Genomic DNA, 19,973 nt, shown 5'->3' on the forward strand with positions numbered 1-19,973 from the left:
CGTCGATATTAAATCCCAACATTCGCGATGAAAGGCAAAAGGACTACCATGAGTTTGAGTTGAGGTGAGCCATTCCAAGCCAGCTTTAGTTAGTGTGATATCTGGTCACACTGATAAAGGGGTAGAGAGATATCTTATCAGTTAGTTAAGAGCAATTACAGCTCTGTATAAGACCTGGGTCAGTTTCCAGAACCCATATGGTGGCTCACAGGAACCTGTAACTCCAGTTTCAGGGGATCTGATTCTCTTATCTCTGTGGGTATCTTCATTCACATCACACACACACACACACACACACACACACACACACACACACACAAACATGTAAAATGATTATTTGCTTTGACTCAACACATTATTTTTTGCCATTTATGTAGAAACTGAATACAGGAGCAAATAGCTGTAAGACTAATACTTTGCTTTTTCATAAGTGCAACTTTTTAATAAAAATTTACATTTAGATAAGATAAACAATCTTCAGATTTTTGAAACATTAATAAGACTTTAAAAACATGACGTTAAACTGAAAAACACACATTTTGCACAGAAATATTGTAATATGAATCAACTCCATTTGAAAACATGTGAATCAAATTACAGTTTTAGAAGTTAGTAATTCACATTTAAGCAAGTTAGCGCCTTGCTGAATTCAGCCATTGTAAAAAAGAGACTTAGTGCATATTTTAACAGTACACTGTGACTGTGTGTACTATTTGTTGGTTTTTCACTTTATTAAAGAAGAGTATGTTTTGGAAAGTTGGTAAATAACAGCTAACCTCCTATGACAATGTGGAATTTCCAATGGTAACAGTTACATTTTGTAACAGAATACTTTCTATAGATTTCTTTCCTATCTTAAAATTTAAAAAGCAATCATTGTAAGGATTGCGTCAACATCAATTTAGCAGAGGAAGATCAAACTTTATTGAAACTGCTTGCATACAAAATATATTGCACTATAACCAAACAAATGTCAACATAAAATCCAATCTGTTGTCGCTAATATGTACAGAGAATATTGCCCAAGAGCAGTTACATTACAAGGTCATTCTACCTTGGTTAATTATCTACAGTATTTTAAACTGAACAGCTTACAGATGATGTGTGCAAGGTACCAATTTCTGTTTTCAAATACTATACATTCCCAGAATAAATAACTAGAAATCAACATGAATGTTTGGCAATACTTTTTAAAAGACCTTTTAATATTTGTGAAACCATGTGCAGTTTGTTACCATTTTATATGTTTATTTGTATGCAAGGAAAAGTAAATGAAAAATGAAAATTGAAAGAAACAAATTCACAAAGTATATCAGAGGCAGAACTTCGGTTTGTACGGCTCTGTACAGATTCAATGGTACCCCTACTCGGAGTTATTTTTAAGAAAAATATAACATCTCAGAGTGAAGGTCCTTCACATATTTTTCTTCAGTAAATTTCATTCATTAAAAAAAGCAAAAAAAACTCAAAAATAAGACTCAACACATCAAAAAAGAAAAAAAAATTACTTGTTAACCAATCCTATGTCTGCTTTCAATTCTGCTTATACATTAGACTTCATATTTCAAAGTTACAAAAAAAATTAATCTGCTTTCAATGTTTCTCAGACAAAGTACCTCTATTTCTGAGGGTTATTATGTGTTCATGAAAATGACCTTCATATCTTTCCAAAATAAGCTTTAACATAAAATATGAATGAAAAACAAAATTTAGGGAGGACAAAAGAAAAAGTCTCTAAGTTGAAATTCATCATCAGGCCAAAGAGCAGGCATATCCTAACTTTTGACCAGGAAGATTTGCAAGTAGCTGAAAACATTTTTAGCCTCTCCCAAATGAAAAGATAGTTATTTCTTTTCCTGTCTATACAGAAAAATTACACATCCCTTCCAATAACACTATTTGTCATACTTCAGTGCAACAAAACAGAAACAAAAAAAAAAAACAAGTCCTAGTCTTTATACTGCCTAACCTGATGTTTATGTAAAGAAAAAATATGGAAAGCATGCATTCTTCTATAAAGTACTAATGTTTGACAGGGTTTGCTACATCTTTAACATTTAGTGTTTCCAACTTTTCTTCCCTGAACTCTGCATCCAAATATAATATTCCTACCTGCCAAGATATAAAAAAGGCACAGATCATACAACTTTTTTTTTTGCTAATGAAAATGACAAATGTCACAAGACACACATTTCAGAGTCCACTAAAATACTGGAAAGTGGACCAAAACATAAACTGACACAGGACACAAAATGGCACAGAATTTCATGGAGACTTTAAATGAGACTGAAGACAGAGATCTAGTATGATTACCACAAATGTGATTTACTCAGAAAAACTGAAATGTACTGCTGAGTTATAGCCCAATGCAGGAAAATGGTCCTAGTTAATAAAGACCACTGCTTAGTATTTTTTTTTAAAAAGTAAAATCCTGCCCTGAAGTTTTAAGTGTACTTAAAAGTTACACTTCAAATTTCAAGATCATTTTGTGCAAATCTGGAAGATTGTTTTTTTTATGGCCAATATCAAAAAATTCTTTGCAGAATTTGTGTTCATTTCATGCTCTGTGCCATCTTGCCTACTACTTGTCTTTGGCCTAACAAAGTTTTCTAAAATGGAATAAGAATTACAGAAATGGTAGAGTAAATACAACTTCAGAATTATGCATTTTAGGGTACTCCATTCACGAGCGGTTGCTGCCCATCCACACTGTCTGGCTTCTCCTTCTTCTGGTTACGATCTTTACCCATGCGCAGCCGGTTACCTTCACTGGAGGCATTCTGTAATGGTTTAGTTTGGACACTCCTTTCATTATTGCAGTCAACTCTAATCTAAAATAAGTTATAGTTGATATATATATATACACACACACACACACACACACACACACACACACACACCAGATCCTACGTGAATGGCCTGACAATAATGGAAGTCTGAAATGGGACTTACACATGTTAAAGGGAAAATAGAGGCAAATGGACCTCTGAGTTCTAGGTCAGCCAGAGATATATAAGTGAGGCTCAATCTTAATAGAAGGGGATATGGAAATAAAAACAGAACTCTATTAAAGCATGGTAGCCTCTTTATTGATTTAGGTTTTCAAAACACTGTTCCTTAGCTGGAAAACAGTGGTCATCACACTGTGTCAAATCTAAGAAAAAAAGGCCTGAAGTTTATATTCTCCCATTTTATATTCTTCTAAGCAAACAAAAATAGTGAGGTCATTTATAACATTACTATTACTGGCTACTAGAAGATATATATGCTATATGCAGAATATCTAGCATACCATATATACACACATACACAGCACAACTCACAATATCATTGTATTTCAAAATGAATGTGGGAAAACTAAGAGAGACACAAAATAATGTCTTATTACAGTTTCACCAGAATGAACTCAACCAACCCATTCATGAACTAACTTTAGTTCCCACCTTTTACTCTGTCATCAGTATAATAAGCTTTTCTATACCAAAATCTCCATCTGATCCTCTAGAAACTTCCTTTGTAGCTGCTTCAAAGTCTAAATAATGGGGGACGGGAAGATGGCTCAGTGGTTAAGAGCCCCTGATGTTCTTGTAGAGGACCTGGGTTCAGTTCCCAGTGCCCAATGGTATCTCGCAACTACCTGTAACTCCAGTTCCAGGGGATCCAATGCCTGATGCACCTATATACTCATACACATAAAATAAATACATTTAATAAATAAAAAAGACATTTTAAAATTCTAAATAATGTTCTAGCATAAATTTCTGGTCTTTGTATCATCAGTCTGTATCAACTGTAGAAAAACTGTAGGTGCTGAATTCTAGGAACTTGTACTTCAGGAAGAATAAGATGGCCCTATAACTTGAGTGCTGAAAAATAGAATGAGAAGAGGAAATCTGGAAACAATGATTTGGAGAACTAGAATCCTAGAAAGGCATAAAAATTAATGTAATTTAAAAATAACATTCTAAGGGACATAAACTATTTTAAGTGTCAATGCTGAACACTACTAGTCTTTTTTTATTCTAGTTCTTTAGAAACTACCATTAAGTTAACACTCCCTTAGATTTGGTATGAATTCTAAAGAAGGTTCTAATATAAAAAATTTGAGTTGAAATTAGCTAAGAATGTATACTGGTTTCTAGTCAGAACTCTATTTCTTGGTTTAAAAATTTAGAGTTAACAATTACAGATAAAATGAAAGAGAACATGAATTCTGAGAATCATATACCAATGTTTGAATGAATAATACTCCACCATATGCTAGCTAAATAATTGTGGGCACTGAACCTCAGCTTCTGTTTACTTACCTATAAATTAGATAATAAACTTCTTATCTCAGTGGATTACTGTAAGATTAGGTGAGATAAAATACAGATGAAGTACTTAGTAAAGGTGCCTAGATGTGTTCAGGGAGTAAATTTGAAATCACTTAGCAACTGGTTAAGCATTGACAAAGCTACTTGAAAAGGGGTTCTCAGACTAGACTGTGCATGTAAATGAATAGCTGACCCATGGGGCATGGAAAATATTTAGATACTTTATGTCTTATCTTATCATGACTATGAGACAGATAAAGATAATATGCTATCCATGCACTTAAAAAGGAAAGGGTAGCTGACTTTAGTCACTTAGAACATTTCCTTTAGAATATTCTTTTTTTTAAAGAGAGTTAGAGAACCACCAACATGGTCTTAAAATTATAATGTGGATGCCAAAGTATTCACAAATATTTAAGGTCACATATTCTCTAGAGAAATCCTCATATTTGCATATTTGTCTCAAAGTACTAAGACTGTCCACAATTGTACCACTTCAGAAAAAATTTAATATACTACAAATTTATTATCTTTGAACATGTTTAAAAATAAAGTAAAATAACCGCTCAACTTTCAAATGGCCACATTCAAACTACTTAGATGAAAAGAATCACCTAAGTTTTACCTGCAAAGATCCATCAGCTGTTCTTCCTTTAGCTTCTCTTGGATTACGTGGACGATTATCTGTTCGGGAATGATCATCATTTCCTGTATAAATATTTTCAGAATGTCAACAGTTAGTGACTCTAAACCATTTGCTTTAAATTGTTTATTTTCAGATTCCCCATTTAGGCCAATAATAGAAGCTAAAATGTAATGGAAAGTCTACCAATTCCAAATATACAACAGTTAATAATAATCTATTCTCCTAACAAAAAACCCAAAATATTCTGAAGGTATTATTTTATGAATCAATAGGTCAATCTGGATTAAGAATCAGATGCTGATTAGAAACCCCAAATAGTATGAACCAGTTATCATTATTTATTCATAGATTCCAAAAATCATAAAGAAGGTGTCATTTGCTATGAAGATAAGTACAAGACAGGTTATATCAGCAAGATTTACTTTTTATTCAGCTTCAAACAGTTAACAGTATACCATTAATCTTTATTTTTCTTTAAAAATATTACATTTTTATTAATTTATTTTTGGGTGGGTATATGTTGGGGTACATATACCACAGCTTACATGTAGAGCCAGAGGATAATATATTTAAGAGTCACTTCATTCCTTTCACCATGTGGGGGATTGAACTAGGGTTTCAGGTTTGGAAGCCAAGTACCTTTATCTGTTGAGCCACCACACTGGCCCTTAACCTTTACTTTTCAGTTATGTAAACCACTATACCTTTGAAGCCTCCTCCTCTTCCTCTTCCTCCTTGTCCTCTTCCTCCCCCGCCACGCCGCCGTCCATCTCCTCTGCGCAGGAAGCTCTCCCTTTCTTCCTCTGTTGGAGCTAATGACCAATCACTGAGTTCGTCTCTGTGGTCAGATTCTGTTTCAGAAGCATTTGATGCTTCAGAATTAGTTCCTATCGAGAGTTAAAAGTTATATACCATTGTCTGATTTTAAAAAGAGGTTAACAGAAGCTTCCAGAGATGAAGTTTCAGGGGTAATTCAATATTCTTCCCAATTTAGAAGCCTACCAAAGAATATACTCATCTTCTATGTTTAAAAACAAGTAATTTTAAATTCAAAATGAAGGGCTTGCCATATCTAAAGTTATTTTAGTTATAATATTTCTTTTAAAAGAAAAGGTGTTTTGTTAGCTATCTAAGTTCAGACCTGAATGTGCCATGTCTTTAAATAACCGTGATCATGAAGGGAAAATTGTCTTTAACACAATACTTTGATAATCAAAACTTGAATAATGACAGCTTTTAATATTAAGTACAGGGACAGAAGAATGTATACATTTTGGCCAACTCTAAAAGGGGCCAATAACGGCCACCATGACATTTATGTCTCAGGGAGGAATCTCTTGTGGGATTATCCCCAATAAAAGGGGATATGCATTCCTGATGCAAGACCCACAGTCTTCCCTCCCACTCTCAGTGGACTGACTGAACAAAGGCTCACTATAAAACATCTCATTATGTCTGAGGTTTAATGACATAGGGGATTGGGAGTGGGGGAAAAAGATCTCCATAGTGAGGTGGAAATTTATTGGTCAAAAGAACTGTTGGGAGAAGGGTTAAGGTTATGTTCAAGGCTAGCGTTAAGAGTAGGTGTCTCTCCCCACTCTGAAATATCAACTCTACTACCTCTCTCTCTTCCTCTGTTGGAGCTAATGACCAATTATAGCTTCACCATTATAGCGTCACTCCTGTGGATCTTGAAGGCTTTTCCATCTTAAAGAGTTCCCTTTTGAAATGCAAATATTGGTGAGATGGATTATACCTTATACCATCATTAGCAAGTTACATAGTAGATACACAGTTGAGCAAGAAAGACAGTAGGAACTCCTAGGTGGGCACTGGGTTCACTGAAAGTTACTGGGAGAAAAGAAAGAAGCACGGACAGAAGAGCTGGGAAGGCAAAGAGACACTTCGCCTACTTCTTGACTGTGCCTAGGGCTGACTTTGGCCATGCCACTCAAAATCACCTTATGAGCCACAGGATGCAGACCCCTTTTACACAGTCCATCCAGCAAGTATGACCAGCACATGCCTGACAAAAAATGAGCCACAGTACACAAATGAAAAAAGGTTTGGCTATACAGTAATAAAATCAGGAGAGGTCTTAGGTCATCAACACAAAAGGGTGTAAGCAGATTTATCCCCAATAAGAATATGGACAGAACTCACAACTGCCCTGTGAACTATGTGTGTCATTAGCAGGCTTTCACTCTACATGTCTCTTGAAACACAATTTGACCCACTGTGAGTTGGAAACCATGTAGTGAGAAATTGTTATAATGGAGTTCTAATGAATAGTAGAAATTAGCAGCTATTAAGTCTAGGAACAGATAAAGTTACTGAGGAAAATGCTTAGTTTGTACCTGAAGTATATCCAGGACCGCGTCTGCCGTGCCCCCTATTTCTGTAAGGTCTACTACCTCGACCCATTCCTTGACCATCATCAGTCACATAGCCTTTTTCCTTATCTGTACGATTTGGTGGTGGTCTAGAACTAGCTCCAATTTGTCGCAACTGCTCATCAATTTGTAATCTCTCCAAACGCAACTGGTCTACTTCCTATTTAAAATATACAAGATAACAGTAAAAATAATTTGACATTTTACTTAGTAATACCTTTCTCCTTTTCATCAGATAAAAAGTATACTGGAAATATTTGACTTTCAGTTCTAAATTTATAGTAAACACTGTTAACACAGAATTATCAGGAAATTGAATGGTCTTAAAAAGAAAATTACTATTGATACACTTACTGATGGTAAGACTTAGAGGTATAACAAAAACACTCACTTTTAAAGTTATATTGAATAAATTTAAGGTTGAGTGATTTGGCACTACTATTCAATTAGTCTATGGATAAGGCAGAGATATGTTAGTTTGGGGACTTTTTGATGTAAGGTTGACTAAAACAATACTAAAAAGTATGAAAATAAAGATAAATGACATACATTTAAGGTTTAATCAACTAACTTTAAAATAATCACACATTATAAATGAGCTAAATAAAATTATTTTTTCAGATAATTTAATTTACAAAGTATTATGCTTGGGTATTTTTTAAAGAACATGTATTAAGGACCACTTATTTTGAATGAACTAAAAGTGCTAATATTCCTTTATATTAAGGGGGAGAACCCTAGGTCTCACATCAAATTACCTAGAACTCACATCATGCCTTGAATACCTCTTAAAATACTAAAACTCTGCTTAAACAAATATAACAAATATGAATTGAGTTGAACAAAATAAAATCAACTCCAAAATCCACTGACAGATCCTTAAACACAGTGTGTGCAATAATTTGGATTCTGTTAAATCCAGATGAAACTTCATATTAACCCTTGACTTTCTAACATACCCATGAGCATCTCACTTATTAGCTAGATCTTTAACTACAGCAAATATTCAGTGTATCAGTCAAGAAGAGGCCACAAAATCTAAGTTGTCAAAATCTTCGTTCTGACATCTGGGAAAGAAAAAGAGTCAGACTAAGAACAAATTCACAGTGAATTTTACTTGTTCTCTAAACCAGAATCTTTAATAAACTGGGTAGGGAAAAGGAAAGGCTATAGCTAAGTGAGTGGCTCTCCCTAAAAGTATATTTCTAGCTCATGGAATGTGTTATCTAGATATTGAATAACAAAATGAATTCCAGGGTTATTCTACTTAGGCAAAGCAGTTAGTTTTGGTGAGATGCCAGACCCAACCAAAAGATGATTTGGTGATGGAGAGCATGGCAACGGGACAGCTGCCAATAATCAGACAAGATGTTTAATAGAGAAAAATAAATTAAAATATCTAAGAAAGAGCATTAATTGAAAAAAACAAGGACATGATACAATGCAGTCCTTTCTATCTAGTAATTATTTTAGCTAACGTTATAAATGAAAACACATACAACAGATTGCACATAAAACACACTGTCCAACAAAAAATAAATAAGCAAATCAAAGTGGCATCCTACCCATGCAAACCTTGCTGGATGAAACCTTCCCACATTTACTTATTAACTGACCACGATTAAGAATGAACAAAATGACCAGGTACTGCACCGTTTTTCCTTTCATTCTTACTAGCAGACTCATTCACATTTTATTCTTTTAAGTCAGCAAACACGTCTTGAGATAGTATCATAAATGAAATAGAACTTAGATTTATTTTATAGATTTTTTTAAAAGACCTATGTAATAATTCTGGTATTAGGTATTTTTTCAGAAATAAGACATTATAAAAATGAAAACAGTTAAGATTTCATTTCATTAAATTTTATGACATTTGTGCCAAAGGGAATTTGAAAAAGCATTTAGTGTAGGGAAGTGACTTGCCTAAAGTCACATAGTTCATAGTTGTATTGCCAATCCCGTGCTCTTTTCACTAATAGCCTCCGGGTTCCTACTTCCCAGCTTGCAAACTAAAGGAGGCATAACAGTAACAACAGTAAGATGAGCATATACAATAAGACACAGTAGTTTCTATTTTGATTAACATAATATAGAGAAAAGTATGAAGGGTAAACATTTAAACAGAAGATAATGACATGCTAGGATTTCCTTAATAAATGACATAAGAGGGACAACAAATGCAAGTGCTATAGACACAAAATTTAGATTGAAAACATCCACAAAAACTAGAAGGTTCAACTATATTGAAGATTATGTATACACACACACACACACAAAGAGGATATATACACACAAATATATATCCTCTTAATATACCTCTTAATATAGTTGAACCTTCTAGCTTTTTTTGTACACACACACACACACACACACACACACAAACACACACACCCCTAAGTTGACTCTAAAGGTTTAACAGAAGAATAACCATAAATATAGGAATATATTAAAACTGGGATATTAGCCCTAAGATTTACAATGAAAAAAATTACAAAAAATAAAATCAAGAAATGAACTAAAACAATGTGAATATTTATTACTTTTTACAAGATCATACATTGTTATGCATAGCTCAGAGAGATCATAGTTTTGGAAAGATTTACTATACAGTTTGTAATAACTTAGCACAAGAAGATTAGAAGTTAAAAGACATCCTGTTCTTACCTTTAAATAGTTCAGATGATAATCCAAAAGAACAGTGGCATTAGCGATGCTGTCTTTTGTTCCCACAAAAACAAATGGTACCATTCCCTGAAAAAGAAATTGGAAGAGTAAACCTAAAGAACTAGTGATGATTAATCTAAAAAAAAATGACAAAACAACACAACACACACACACACTCACACTTAATCTGTACCATAGGGTCTGCCAAGTAACAAGCAAACAAACATCTATTTAAAATATAAATCAATATGTAAAACCAGGTTTTACATCTGAATAAGGGCAGATCAATATAGTGATTCCTTAAAAACCGTAAGGTTTTAAAAGACTATCATTTAATGTTGGCAAAATAACAAACATACTAAAAATTATATATGCTTTAATGAGATGTGTAGTGTAAATAAGAATACTTATGTTTTGATCAATTTACTATAAGTTATATCTAAATCAAATCTAGTTTAAATTCAGATGCCAGAGACGCAAATGAAAAAACAAACAAACTCAATTTGCTAACCAAACAACAGAATTCAAACCATGACTGAAAATTAGAATAAATTAAAACACACCACATAATCTGTACAAGAACAACAAAAATCAAAATTATAAGCATAAGTCCATATAAATTTCAAAAATATATTATGAAAGTCTTACAAAATTCAATCATGAGAAAACCTTTACTCCTCTATGTATACCACTTTAATATAGGGATAACTTTAAAGGTACAGTCTAAATACTTATACTCATCAGCATAAAAGAAGCAAAAAAAATCCACATCACAACCAGTAGGGAGGCCTAGCTACAGGTGCACAAAGAGGGGACAATTAAGACACATTCTAAGTTGAGAACAGTACAGTTATTATGCTACTGAAGAAATATACATGGTTATTGGTATTCACATATTACTAATGAAAAGTATTACAGGTTATGTTTGGCAAAGCTAAAAGGTATAGGAGGCCAAGAAGCTGTCCCTTGAGGAAAGTGCCATTCTTTTCTAAAGAACATTTTTCTTGGTACATGTAGAAATTGTTGGGATCCTTTTGCCTGCCTGCATTCAGTATACAGTATGTTCAAGATAGGAAGGGAAGGACACATAATTTTCTTTATACCTGTACATGAAATGTTACTGTTGATGAAGAACAAAACTGAACCATCAGAAAATATTGCTTGTAGGCTGATTATCAACTAGTAGGCAAGGCACTGCCTCCTAGAAACAATGACTACCTGAACTATCAAGTACCGTTGTAAACCTGTAAGGATTGATTTTCTCTTCTGTACTACAATACATAAAAATCAACCCTCAGCCCCATCAAATTGTATATTATTCTGTTTCTCACTAGCACAGTCACAGAGGCATCAGCTGTATTATTTCCAAGTGTCAAATATCACATGATGGAGTATTACATGCTTTCCAAGTAATTAGCAAAATAGGCTTTAAATTTTTGTGTTGTAGATTTAATTAGGCTGAATCTGAAAAACATCATTTAAAACTATTTTCTCTTATGATATGGTACAAACTGAAGTACCCATGAAGTACTTTAAGTGCCCCATCAGAATATCTGAATAAACTGAAAAAAAATATAATACCAATACTAGGACAAAGTCATTCTCTGTTCTGAGAAGTGGAATACACAGCAGAAAGAAGTATCTGATCCACTTGTAGTTATAGTTCTCTGTATAAAATGGCATTTTTGCATTTAGTCCCTTCTAATTCATACCATCCTTATTGTAAGCAATTCTCAAAGGCCAGGTTAGGGACCCTGAGCTCGATGAGTTTACAGTGTGGTTGGGGAAACCAACAAGAAAACATCTAATAACATTATGCTCTGGTTGAGCATATAGGAGCATGGAGCAGGTGGGAGACCTGTGGTAGGTAGACGAGGAACGTTTCACACAGAACAGGGTCAAAGTGATATGGCAAATGCAGGAGAAAGAACAGTCCAGGTAGAATAAACTCACACTTGGGTTTCAAGTGCACACATCGAAAAGCAGCAAAGATTATGATAAATTTCAGAGAATTCCAAGACCTTTCCTAGGAGACACAGGGGGAAGACTGGTGGGAAACGACACTGGACAAGTAAGGGGAAACCTTCTAAGTGGAATGAAGTTGTTTGAGATTTAGACCAGGGCCGTGGATCCAAATACCCACAAACATTCCTCCACCAGCCCCCAACCATGAGGCTCATTTATAGTCTTTCTTAACAAGGGGAATAAACATTAAAATATCAACTTAAAATGTATTTTTCAAGGAATGGTTTCCTACCTGCCAAGCCTTGGGTTCAGGTTTCTGGGGTTCCCCTGCTACAACTGATGAAACCACTAACACCTAAAGCAGTATAAGGAATGCAGGTGATGTGATTAACTATAATGAACGATACACAGAAGCCTGAACGCAGGACTTTCACTGCAGGACTTCTAAACGCATTTCTAAATAGTTAAGTTAGTTCTAATAGTGAAAACCAGTTTCTAAAATATGACTTTAAGAAGTAACTAGCATATCTAAAAGAAGGTACACTTTGACTTACAACACCTGCAAAATTTAAGGAGTTACAGCATGGAAAAAAAAAGTCCACCCTCAACAGAAAAAAGTGACCCCATTAGGTTTACAGCTTAAGATTTGTCACTGTGAATAAATCAAAAAATATCCATTACTTTGGTTTGTAATCTTATATGGTATCAATCTTATGTGAAAATATAGAATTATGAGTAGCCTACAAATCTAACCAGAGAAAAAAAAAAGCTCAAATACCAAATGTGGCATCTGAGCCAAAGATACTACTTTTAGTGTGGTTAGAGGTGACAAATTAATTCTTACCCTCTGGACTTTTGTACTGTTAGGTTGAGAAAAATGGGTGCTGTTTTCCTTTGTATCTAAATGTTTCTTTTCTTCAGAGGAATTAGGTCCAACCCTTGAATTATTGGAAGGTAGGGAATTTGGTGGCATAATTTCCTTGATAAAAACATAAAACACAAAAGATAAAAAAGTACCAATTTTAAAATTATTTAGTTCCAGTACTGTGTCAATGACTTCTTTTTCTTAAGCACAGCCACTTAATTATTTATAAAGATATCTTATAATTCAACATATTAGGAACAATCAAAATGTTTAAATTTCACCTTTTCCCATTAAGGATGATGTTTAAGAATACAGATTACTATGAAGTGTTTTGACACATAAAAATATAAGGGGCAAAAATTATGCAATTTAAAGCCAAATCAGGGACTAGAGGAGATGGCTTAGAAGTTATGAGCATGTACTTTGGTTTCCAGCACCCATATAAGACAGCTCACAAGTGCCTGCAATTCCAACTTGAGGGGATCCATTCTCTCTCTCTCTCCAATGTTCTCTCTCTCTCCCTGACACACACACACATACAACACACATTTTAATAGATAAGAATAAATCTTAAAAAACACTAAGTGGATTTAACTTCAATTAAAATTATCTTTTGCAAAAGAAGGCTAGCTAGTTAATGTGTACATTATGACCCTGTGTGTGGATAGTATCTTTTTTTGAATTTTTATTGTTTGACTACTTCATGAATTGATATGACACATTTAAGTCACTATCGCCCATACTCCTATTTTGCATTTCACTCTTGCACCAATAGAAACTGTTTTCTCAAAGTCACCTACTGACATTGTCTTCTTTTAGTGTGTTGATCCACTGAGTTTAGAAGAGCTACCTGCCTGAGTACAGGAAGGGGGTTATTCGATGGAGCACAGACAACTCATCTGTGGCTACAGCACTGAAAAAAAGGACAGGCTTTCACAATGACCACTAATTGACAATAGTCCCTCTAGAGGGTTGCATTTCACATGAATTATTTTTAATTCAGATACAGACACTCATTTCATTTTGTAAAATGTATTAAAGATGTTTAGCTGAAGCAACATAGCTAAAACAGACAGTGAATTGGCAGGAAAGTAAGAGTAGTTTTAGATAGAAGATAAGAAACTGCACTTTTTTAATTTAAAGATAAAGTAGATAGCATCTTGGGAGTACAACTGCATCAAGGGTCATGTTCTTCCTTCCCACGCTCCATATAAACACTTCAACAACTACCAATAAGCATATATTCAGGTAGATAAGAATGAGGGTTATAAAAGTCAAATAGGATGCTAGGGGAAGCGATCTTATGTGCAGAAAAAGCACACGCAGAATGAACACACTTATTACCCAACCTTCAAACAAAAGCATTTACAAAAAGGCTTTCTATATATATATATATTATTTACTTGTCATTAATGGCTAACCTAGTGATATGTTTTCATGACTACCCTTTATAACATTACAAAATAAGACAAATATAGGTTAAAATGACTAAAGTCCAGCATTAGAAAACATATAGACATTGGGTGATGGTGGTGCATGTTTTTATTCCCAGCACTCCTAAGGGAGAGGCAGGTAGATCTTTCTGAATTCAATGCCATCCTGGTCTACAGAGCGAGAGTGAGTTCCAGGACACCCAGGGCTACACAGAAAAACTGTCTTGAAAAACCAAAAACCAAACCAAACCAAACCAGATATGTCTATTGTCTATAGTATCATGCATGTCTGATAATCAGAACATTTACATTCATGCTCAGTTTTAGAGCACATGCCCAGTAGGTCAAAGTCCTGTTTTGATTCTCAGAATCACAAAAAGGAAAAAAAAATGTATGGGTATAATTCAGGGGCTCCTACATTAGGAAGTCAAATAAAATAGACAAACCAGAAACATAAGCACTATTACATACCTCTTCTTGTGGGACATTTTTTTCATTTTCAGCCTCAATCCTCACCCTCACAACTCCTGACTTGTCCACAATCTCTTGAATCAGTTTTCCATTTTTTCCTATTACTTTGCCTAAAAAATAAATAATTCATGTTTGGCTTTAAGAAGATATACTCAAATCCTACAAGCACATTCCACTATTAACTATCTTACACATTCATATATGCATACTGGATTATAGTATTAATAACAGAAGTTTTTAAGAAGATAGTTTAATTATAAATTAGTCTCTTTGATTAGGTCATTATTTAAACTCCTTTGGTCAGTTACTACAATTGATTAATACTTGTGAATTGATGGAATAATTTTGAAATTTTAAAGTAATTCAAAGAGAACCTCTTATTTCACCTAAGAGTGTATGCTTTAAACTTGCTGGTATTTACCATTCTGGAAAGCTCTATAAAAGGAATTACAAAAAAGAAAGATAACAAATGTATTTTCTCATTTGACAATGCCAATACTTATCTAGCTCTGATTCACATTTCCTTATTTATACGTAGGAACTAATTTTAGAATTGTGTATGGCACATCCGCAAATGATATTTTCTTAAATTTCAAAGGAGCTTAGGAAGCTATCATAATATCTAAAAGGAACAAAAATTCTTCATGTCAATGTTACTAACAGAATGTTATTTCTTTGCATTAGTGACAATTCAGAGTAGCATATTTATAGGTAAAGCACACTTCCAGATAACTCCTTTTTCTTTTTTTTTTTTTTCTTTTTTTTTTTTTTTTTTTTTTTTTGGTTTTTTCGAGTCAGGGTTTCTCTGTGGTTTTGGAGCCTGTCCTGGAACTAGCTCTTGTAGACCAGGCTGGTCTCGAACTCACAGAGATCCGCCTGCCTCTGCCTCCCAAGTGCTGGGATTAAAGGCGTGCGCCACCACCGCCGGGCTTCCAGATAATTCCAAAATCGGATGAAAAAGCTTAGGAATACTTTCCAGTAACATCTGTTGAAACTTAGAAGAATCAAGTACTAGTAATAAATACCACTTGATTGTTTGCCTCATTATAAAATTCAATTATATACAAAACTGGGGCATGATTGCTTTTAGTCACCACGAAACATCAGTGTAAAGTAAGAATTTACAAATTAAGCACTAATAATTCTCTAAACCTATGTATGTGGCATACCAGAGTCCAAGGACTCAGCCATGAAACGTAAAGCATTTATACAAACCATGACAGAAGTGCTGCTATATGCTTATTCTACCTCCTAATTTGAGGCAAAATTGGTGAAAAGGGAAGTCAAAAGTTGCTTACAGCTAGTCTAAATAAGAATCTAGCAAAAGATCTTCTTGTAGAAGGATTCATGGATCTTGTAATCAGAGCCACAGTTTTGACATTCTTGCTGTGTATGGCTTCTTCACTCCTCTACCATGAGCTCTTTCTGTCTGGTCAGTGGTTAGAGACCAGAACTCAAGCTACTAAACCAGGATTCATAATTTAAATCTGTTATTAATTATTTCTGCTTTACTCTTCTTTATATGAATACCAAGTATATACAGAAAACCTACCTTAAGTCTTCCCGGTTGGTTTTTCCTGTATAGTCCTTATATATTCATAAATGTTGATTTTAATAAAAGTATAAATTAGCATACAGAAAACTGGGATTTTAGCATGTTTCCATTAAGAAAATACCTTGACTACCCTAAGTACTGGTGACTAAACAAACTCATTGTAAAAGTGTATAAAGAAAAAGCAAATTTTTAAGGAAGATAAATTGGTGTACATACTAAAGAGGGCTTGTGAAAAACAGATAAATCAGTAGGTGAGACTCTACAAAACTCATGAAATACTGATTACATCTCCCCTGAACTCCTGCCTAGCAGACCTTAGGGAAAAATACTTTCTGAACAAACCCAGAATTCCCATTGCTATGGCATACCTCCCCCAAACAGAATTCTCTCATTTACTAAAAGTATAAACACAGCAAGAGAACTCAATTAGGCTGATTTACTGCAACAGGCTTTCTGGTGAAAACAACTTTAAACATCCTCTATATTCAATGCAAGACTACAGATATAATCTCTCTTTCCTCTTTGGTAACAGTCTAATCCTATATTGTAGTTATTTACAAATTCAAAAGGAACAATCTACTATAATTCTGTCTTGATGAAATGGAGTAGTTATGGATATACAAAAGAGAACATATAGTTTCCTCCTTTGCCCAAAACTGTGTTAGGTACTACGCATACTCACACCTCAATTAAGCTGCTGAACCATTACCACATTCATATATGTGATAAATGAAGTAAAAGACTCTTACTCTCAAGAGCTAAACCAGATGTCCAAAGTCACACAGCTACCAATTACATCTAAGCATTTCACCTACCATAGCACCATCAAAATAAACTAAATGGACATCCACAGGTCTAATATAATTACTTCATCCTGTGCTATGTATATATCTTCTATACAACTGATATGTGTGCTACCACAATAACACTACATTCACATACTTCTGTTTTCATATACATGTGAGCCACTAATTTTGCTAGTATTTGTACTTTATCTTAAAACTGTTTTTATTAATGGGAAAAATAGTATGATATTATTTGGAGTTAGGCTCTTGCTAGGTGTATCCCATGCTGCCTTTGAATTGTGATTCTTATGCCTGTCTCCTGAACGCTGGGCTATTTCTAGTTCTTTTAAAATGACACTGGAATGCCAGGTGGTGGTGGTACATGTCTTTAATCAGGAGGCAGAGACAGGCAGATTTCAGAGTTTGAGGCCAGCCTGGTCTCCAGAGTGAGTTCTATGACAGCCAGAGCTCTGTTATACAGAGAACCCTGTCTTGAAAAAAAAAAAACAACCAAAATATATATTACATGTGACACTGGAAGACGATTATGATTGTACTTTGACAAAATGCAGCCTACAAATCTTTTAAACTATGTACATAAAATACATAGGAAGTTTGCTCATTTAAAACTATAAGAGATTAAGAGGCTATATGCCTGAATCTCATTTATAAACTCAAACTCAAAACACATTTTGTTTTTTTAATATATAAAGCTATACCTGGTTTTGGTATGCTCTCTCAAACACAGCTGAATTATTTGGGAATGCCAGTAAAGAGTTCCTATACTAACATCCATTACACTAATGATTAGGAAACACCATTAATCAACTCAAAAGGAGGAGCTGAGTTACCACTGATTCCAACTTCATAAAATCCTAAGGATATTTTGAGTTAATCTATATTTCAAACTTAATAGATCTAAGTAGAACATATCCAGATCTTGAACTCAGATAACTGACACAAATGCTATGATTTTATCAGATATCACCAAACTAAAGACCTCAATTCTCATTCATTCTGAAAAAAATTAATGCTGTGATAAAAATATGCTAAGATGTGGGATGTCCTTCTGTATATGTGTTGCTTTCATTGGTTAATGAATAAAGCTACTTTGGCCTATGGCAGGGCAGATTATAGCCAGGCTGGAAGAGATATAAAGAGAGAGTAGGTGGAGTTAAAAACACACTATGGAACTGCCAAAGGAGGCAGATGCCTCTTGCCCAAGAAGCAAGAGGTAACAAACCATGAGCCGCGTGGGAGTAAATGGAAATGGGTTAATTTAAGATGTAAAAGTTAGTTAATATGAAGCCTGAGCTAAAAAGCCAAACATTGTTCTAATTAATATAGTTTCTCTGTGATTGTTCAGGTTTGGGCGGCTGGGAACAAAAATTTATCCTTTCAAACATTTATAAGTCTGAACTAACAAAGTATTTCTTGTATATCTTCTGAAGATAGAATTTTTGAGTATATATTTTTTAAACACTGTAGGAACAGGTTAAATTTCAAAGATTGCTCCAATTAGATTATACATTTTAGTGAGGGAAAGAGACTTAACTGTTAGAGAACATGTGTACAGAATTTTATTTTTGTGGTATATATAAAGTTATTTTTGACTTACCTACTAAGTTACGTGGAACTTGTATGACATCTTCAGCAAATTCCAGAAAGCTTCTAGCCTTTTTCACTGCATCTTGATCCTAATAAAGAGGGGTGAGTGGGTGTAGTATCAAGCCAAAAACCATTTGTCATTTGAAATACTGTTTGTTTTATTGGGGGGGGGGCAAACTGCATTATATAGTGAAATAGTTACCTCTCCATAAATATGAAATGTGCAGGTATCCTCATCTAAATCAATAGCAGTGACCCCAGGTACTTTTCTGGCTTGCTGAATATTAGCACCATGAGTACCAATAGCTAGACCCATCAGATCCTCTCGTACGATAAACTGTTCATGAAATCTTGAGGCAAGTTGCCTTGAACTCTGAAGAAAAATGCACAACTTATTAACATGCTTTATCAATTATGAAGACAATTTCATTTAGCTCAGCCATGTAAATTATCGTGACCCTATATATCAGGGTCCTATAAACTGCTTTATTTGAAAACTAATTTTAAAATCACACATAACTTATTTTTAGGCTACTGAAGCTCTGTGCCAACTAACATTTTTTTGTTAACAGGAAAGAACCTGACAGTTTTTCAAGGTTACTTTTGAAAGCCTATTTGCAAGGCTGCCTTTGTTATTCAATGATATCCACAATGTAATAATTAAGAAGCAGACAAAATAATCCCAATTAAAAAACAGCTCACTAGGTCTGACAGACTCGCTGCAATTTAAGTTAACACAATTAAAAACACTATCTGCAAGGAAAAAATTATTCTGTATACTTTTATTATGGATATGTTAGTACTTTTTCTAAAAATGGTGTCATTTTCTTAATGCATCACCAGGTATGGTGGATCTTAATATTTTGCTGAAATGTGTCAGTAAAACAACACACTCCCCACTCCCTAAACCCAAGGAAAGGAGTCTAAAATTTTCTAGTTGATCAGTTAAGTGAACACTTACAGAATATACAGAATTCTCAAACCGGTTTTGCTTATGTGTTCAGAGTCTGTAAGACTTTGTGATCTGGATCCACAAGCTTGATGAACTCTTTAAAATATTCAGTGATGACAAAACTAAGTTCCAATGATACCCCACATATGTGGATAATCACTGTCTTTAAGTAGCATATCAAAATTGAATGTTTAGTTCTAGCATGCCATTAATGAAAACCAAACAGATTAGTGGCTCATGTTGAAAAATGGGTATTTTTTATAAGGATATATGAACCCCTTTAATATTAGTAGTGAAGAAAACAGTCATGCACACTA

The 19,973-nt window shown here is 34.2% G+C and overlaps 1 protein-coding gene across 9 annotated transcripts in view; it reads right to left on the reverse strand.

Annotated features, from left to right (window-relative positions):
• Positions 1-2,591: 2,591 nt before the first annotated feature.
• Positions 2,592-19,973, reverse strand: part of LOC121437513 (synaptic functional regulator FMR1-like) — a 40,200-nt gene continuing 22,818 nt past the window's right edge. Inside the window, exons 8-18 of one of the 9 annotated variants that reach the window (XM_041637379.1) lie at positions 18,907-19,077; positions 18,715-18,793; positions 14,757-14,866; positions 12,832-12,966; positions 12,280-12,342; positions 10,023-10,109; positions 7,320-7,515; positions 5,667-5,849; positions 4,942-5,024; positions 4,308-4,346; positions 2,672-2,780 (exon numbers count right to left, since the gene is read on the reverse strand). In XM_041637379.1, the coding sequence (XP_041493313.1) occupies positions 4,344-4,346; positions 4,942-5,024; positions 5,667-5,849; positions 7,320-7,515; positions 10,023-10,109; positions 12,280-12,342; positions 12,832-12,966; positions 14,757-14,866; positions 18,715-18,793; positions 18,907-19,077 (1,110 nt within the window). In that variant the 3' untranslated portion in view covers positions 2,672-2,780; positions 4,308-4,343. Of the gene's footprint in view, positions 2,781-3,762; positions 3,867-4,307; positions 4,347-4,941; positions 5,025-5,666; positions 5,850-7,319; positions 7,516-10,022; positions 10,110-12,279; positions 12,343-12,831; positions 12,967-14,756; positions 14,867-18,714; positions 18,794-18,906; positions 19,078-19,973 lie in introns of those variants that run through there. The other 8 variants (XM_041637377.1, XM_041637374.1, XM_041637372.1 and 5 more) reach the window with 8 other exon arrangements.

This window comes from Microtus oregoni, unplaced genomic scaffold, assembly GCF_018167655.1.
Source record: "Microtus oregoni isolate MIOR12 unplaced genomic scaffold, Mior012 000052F_ref0000163, whole genome shotgun sequence".
Classification (NCBI taxonomy): domain Eukaryota; kingdom Metazoa; phylum Chordata; class Mammalia; order Rodentia; family Cricetidae; genus Microtus; species Microtus oregoni.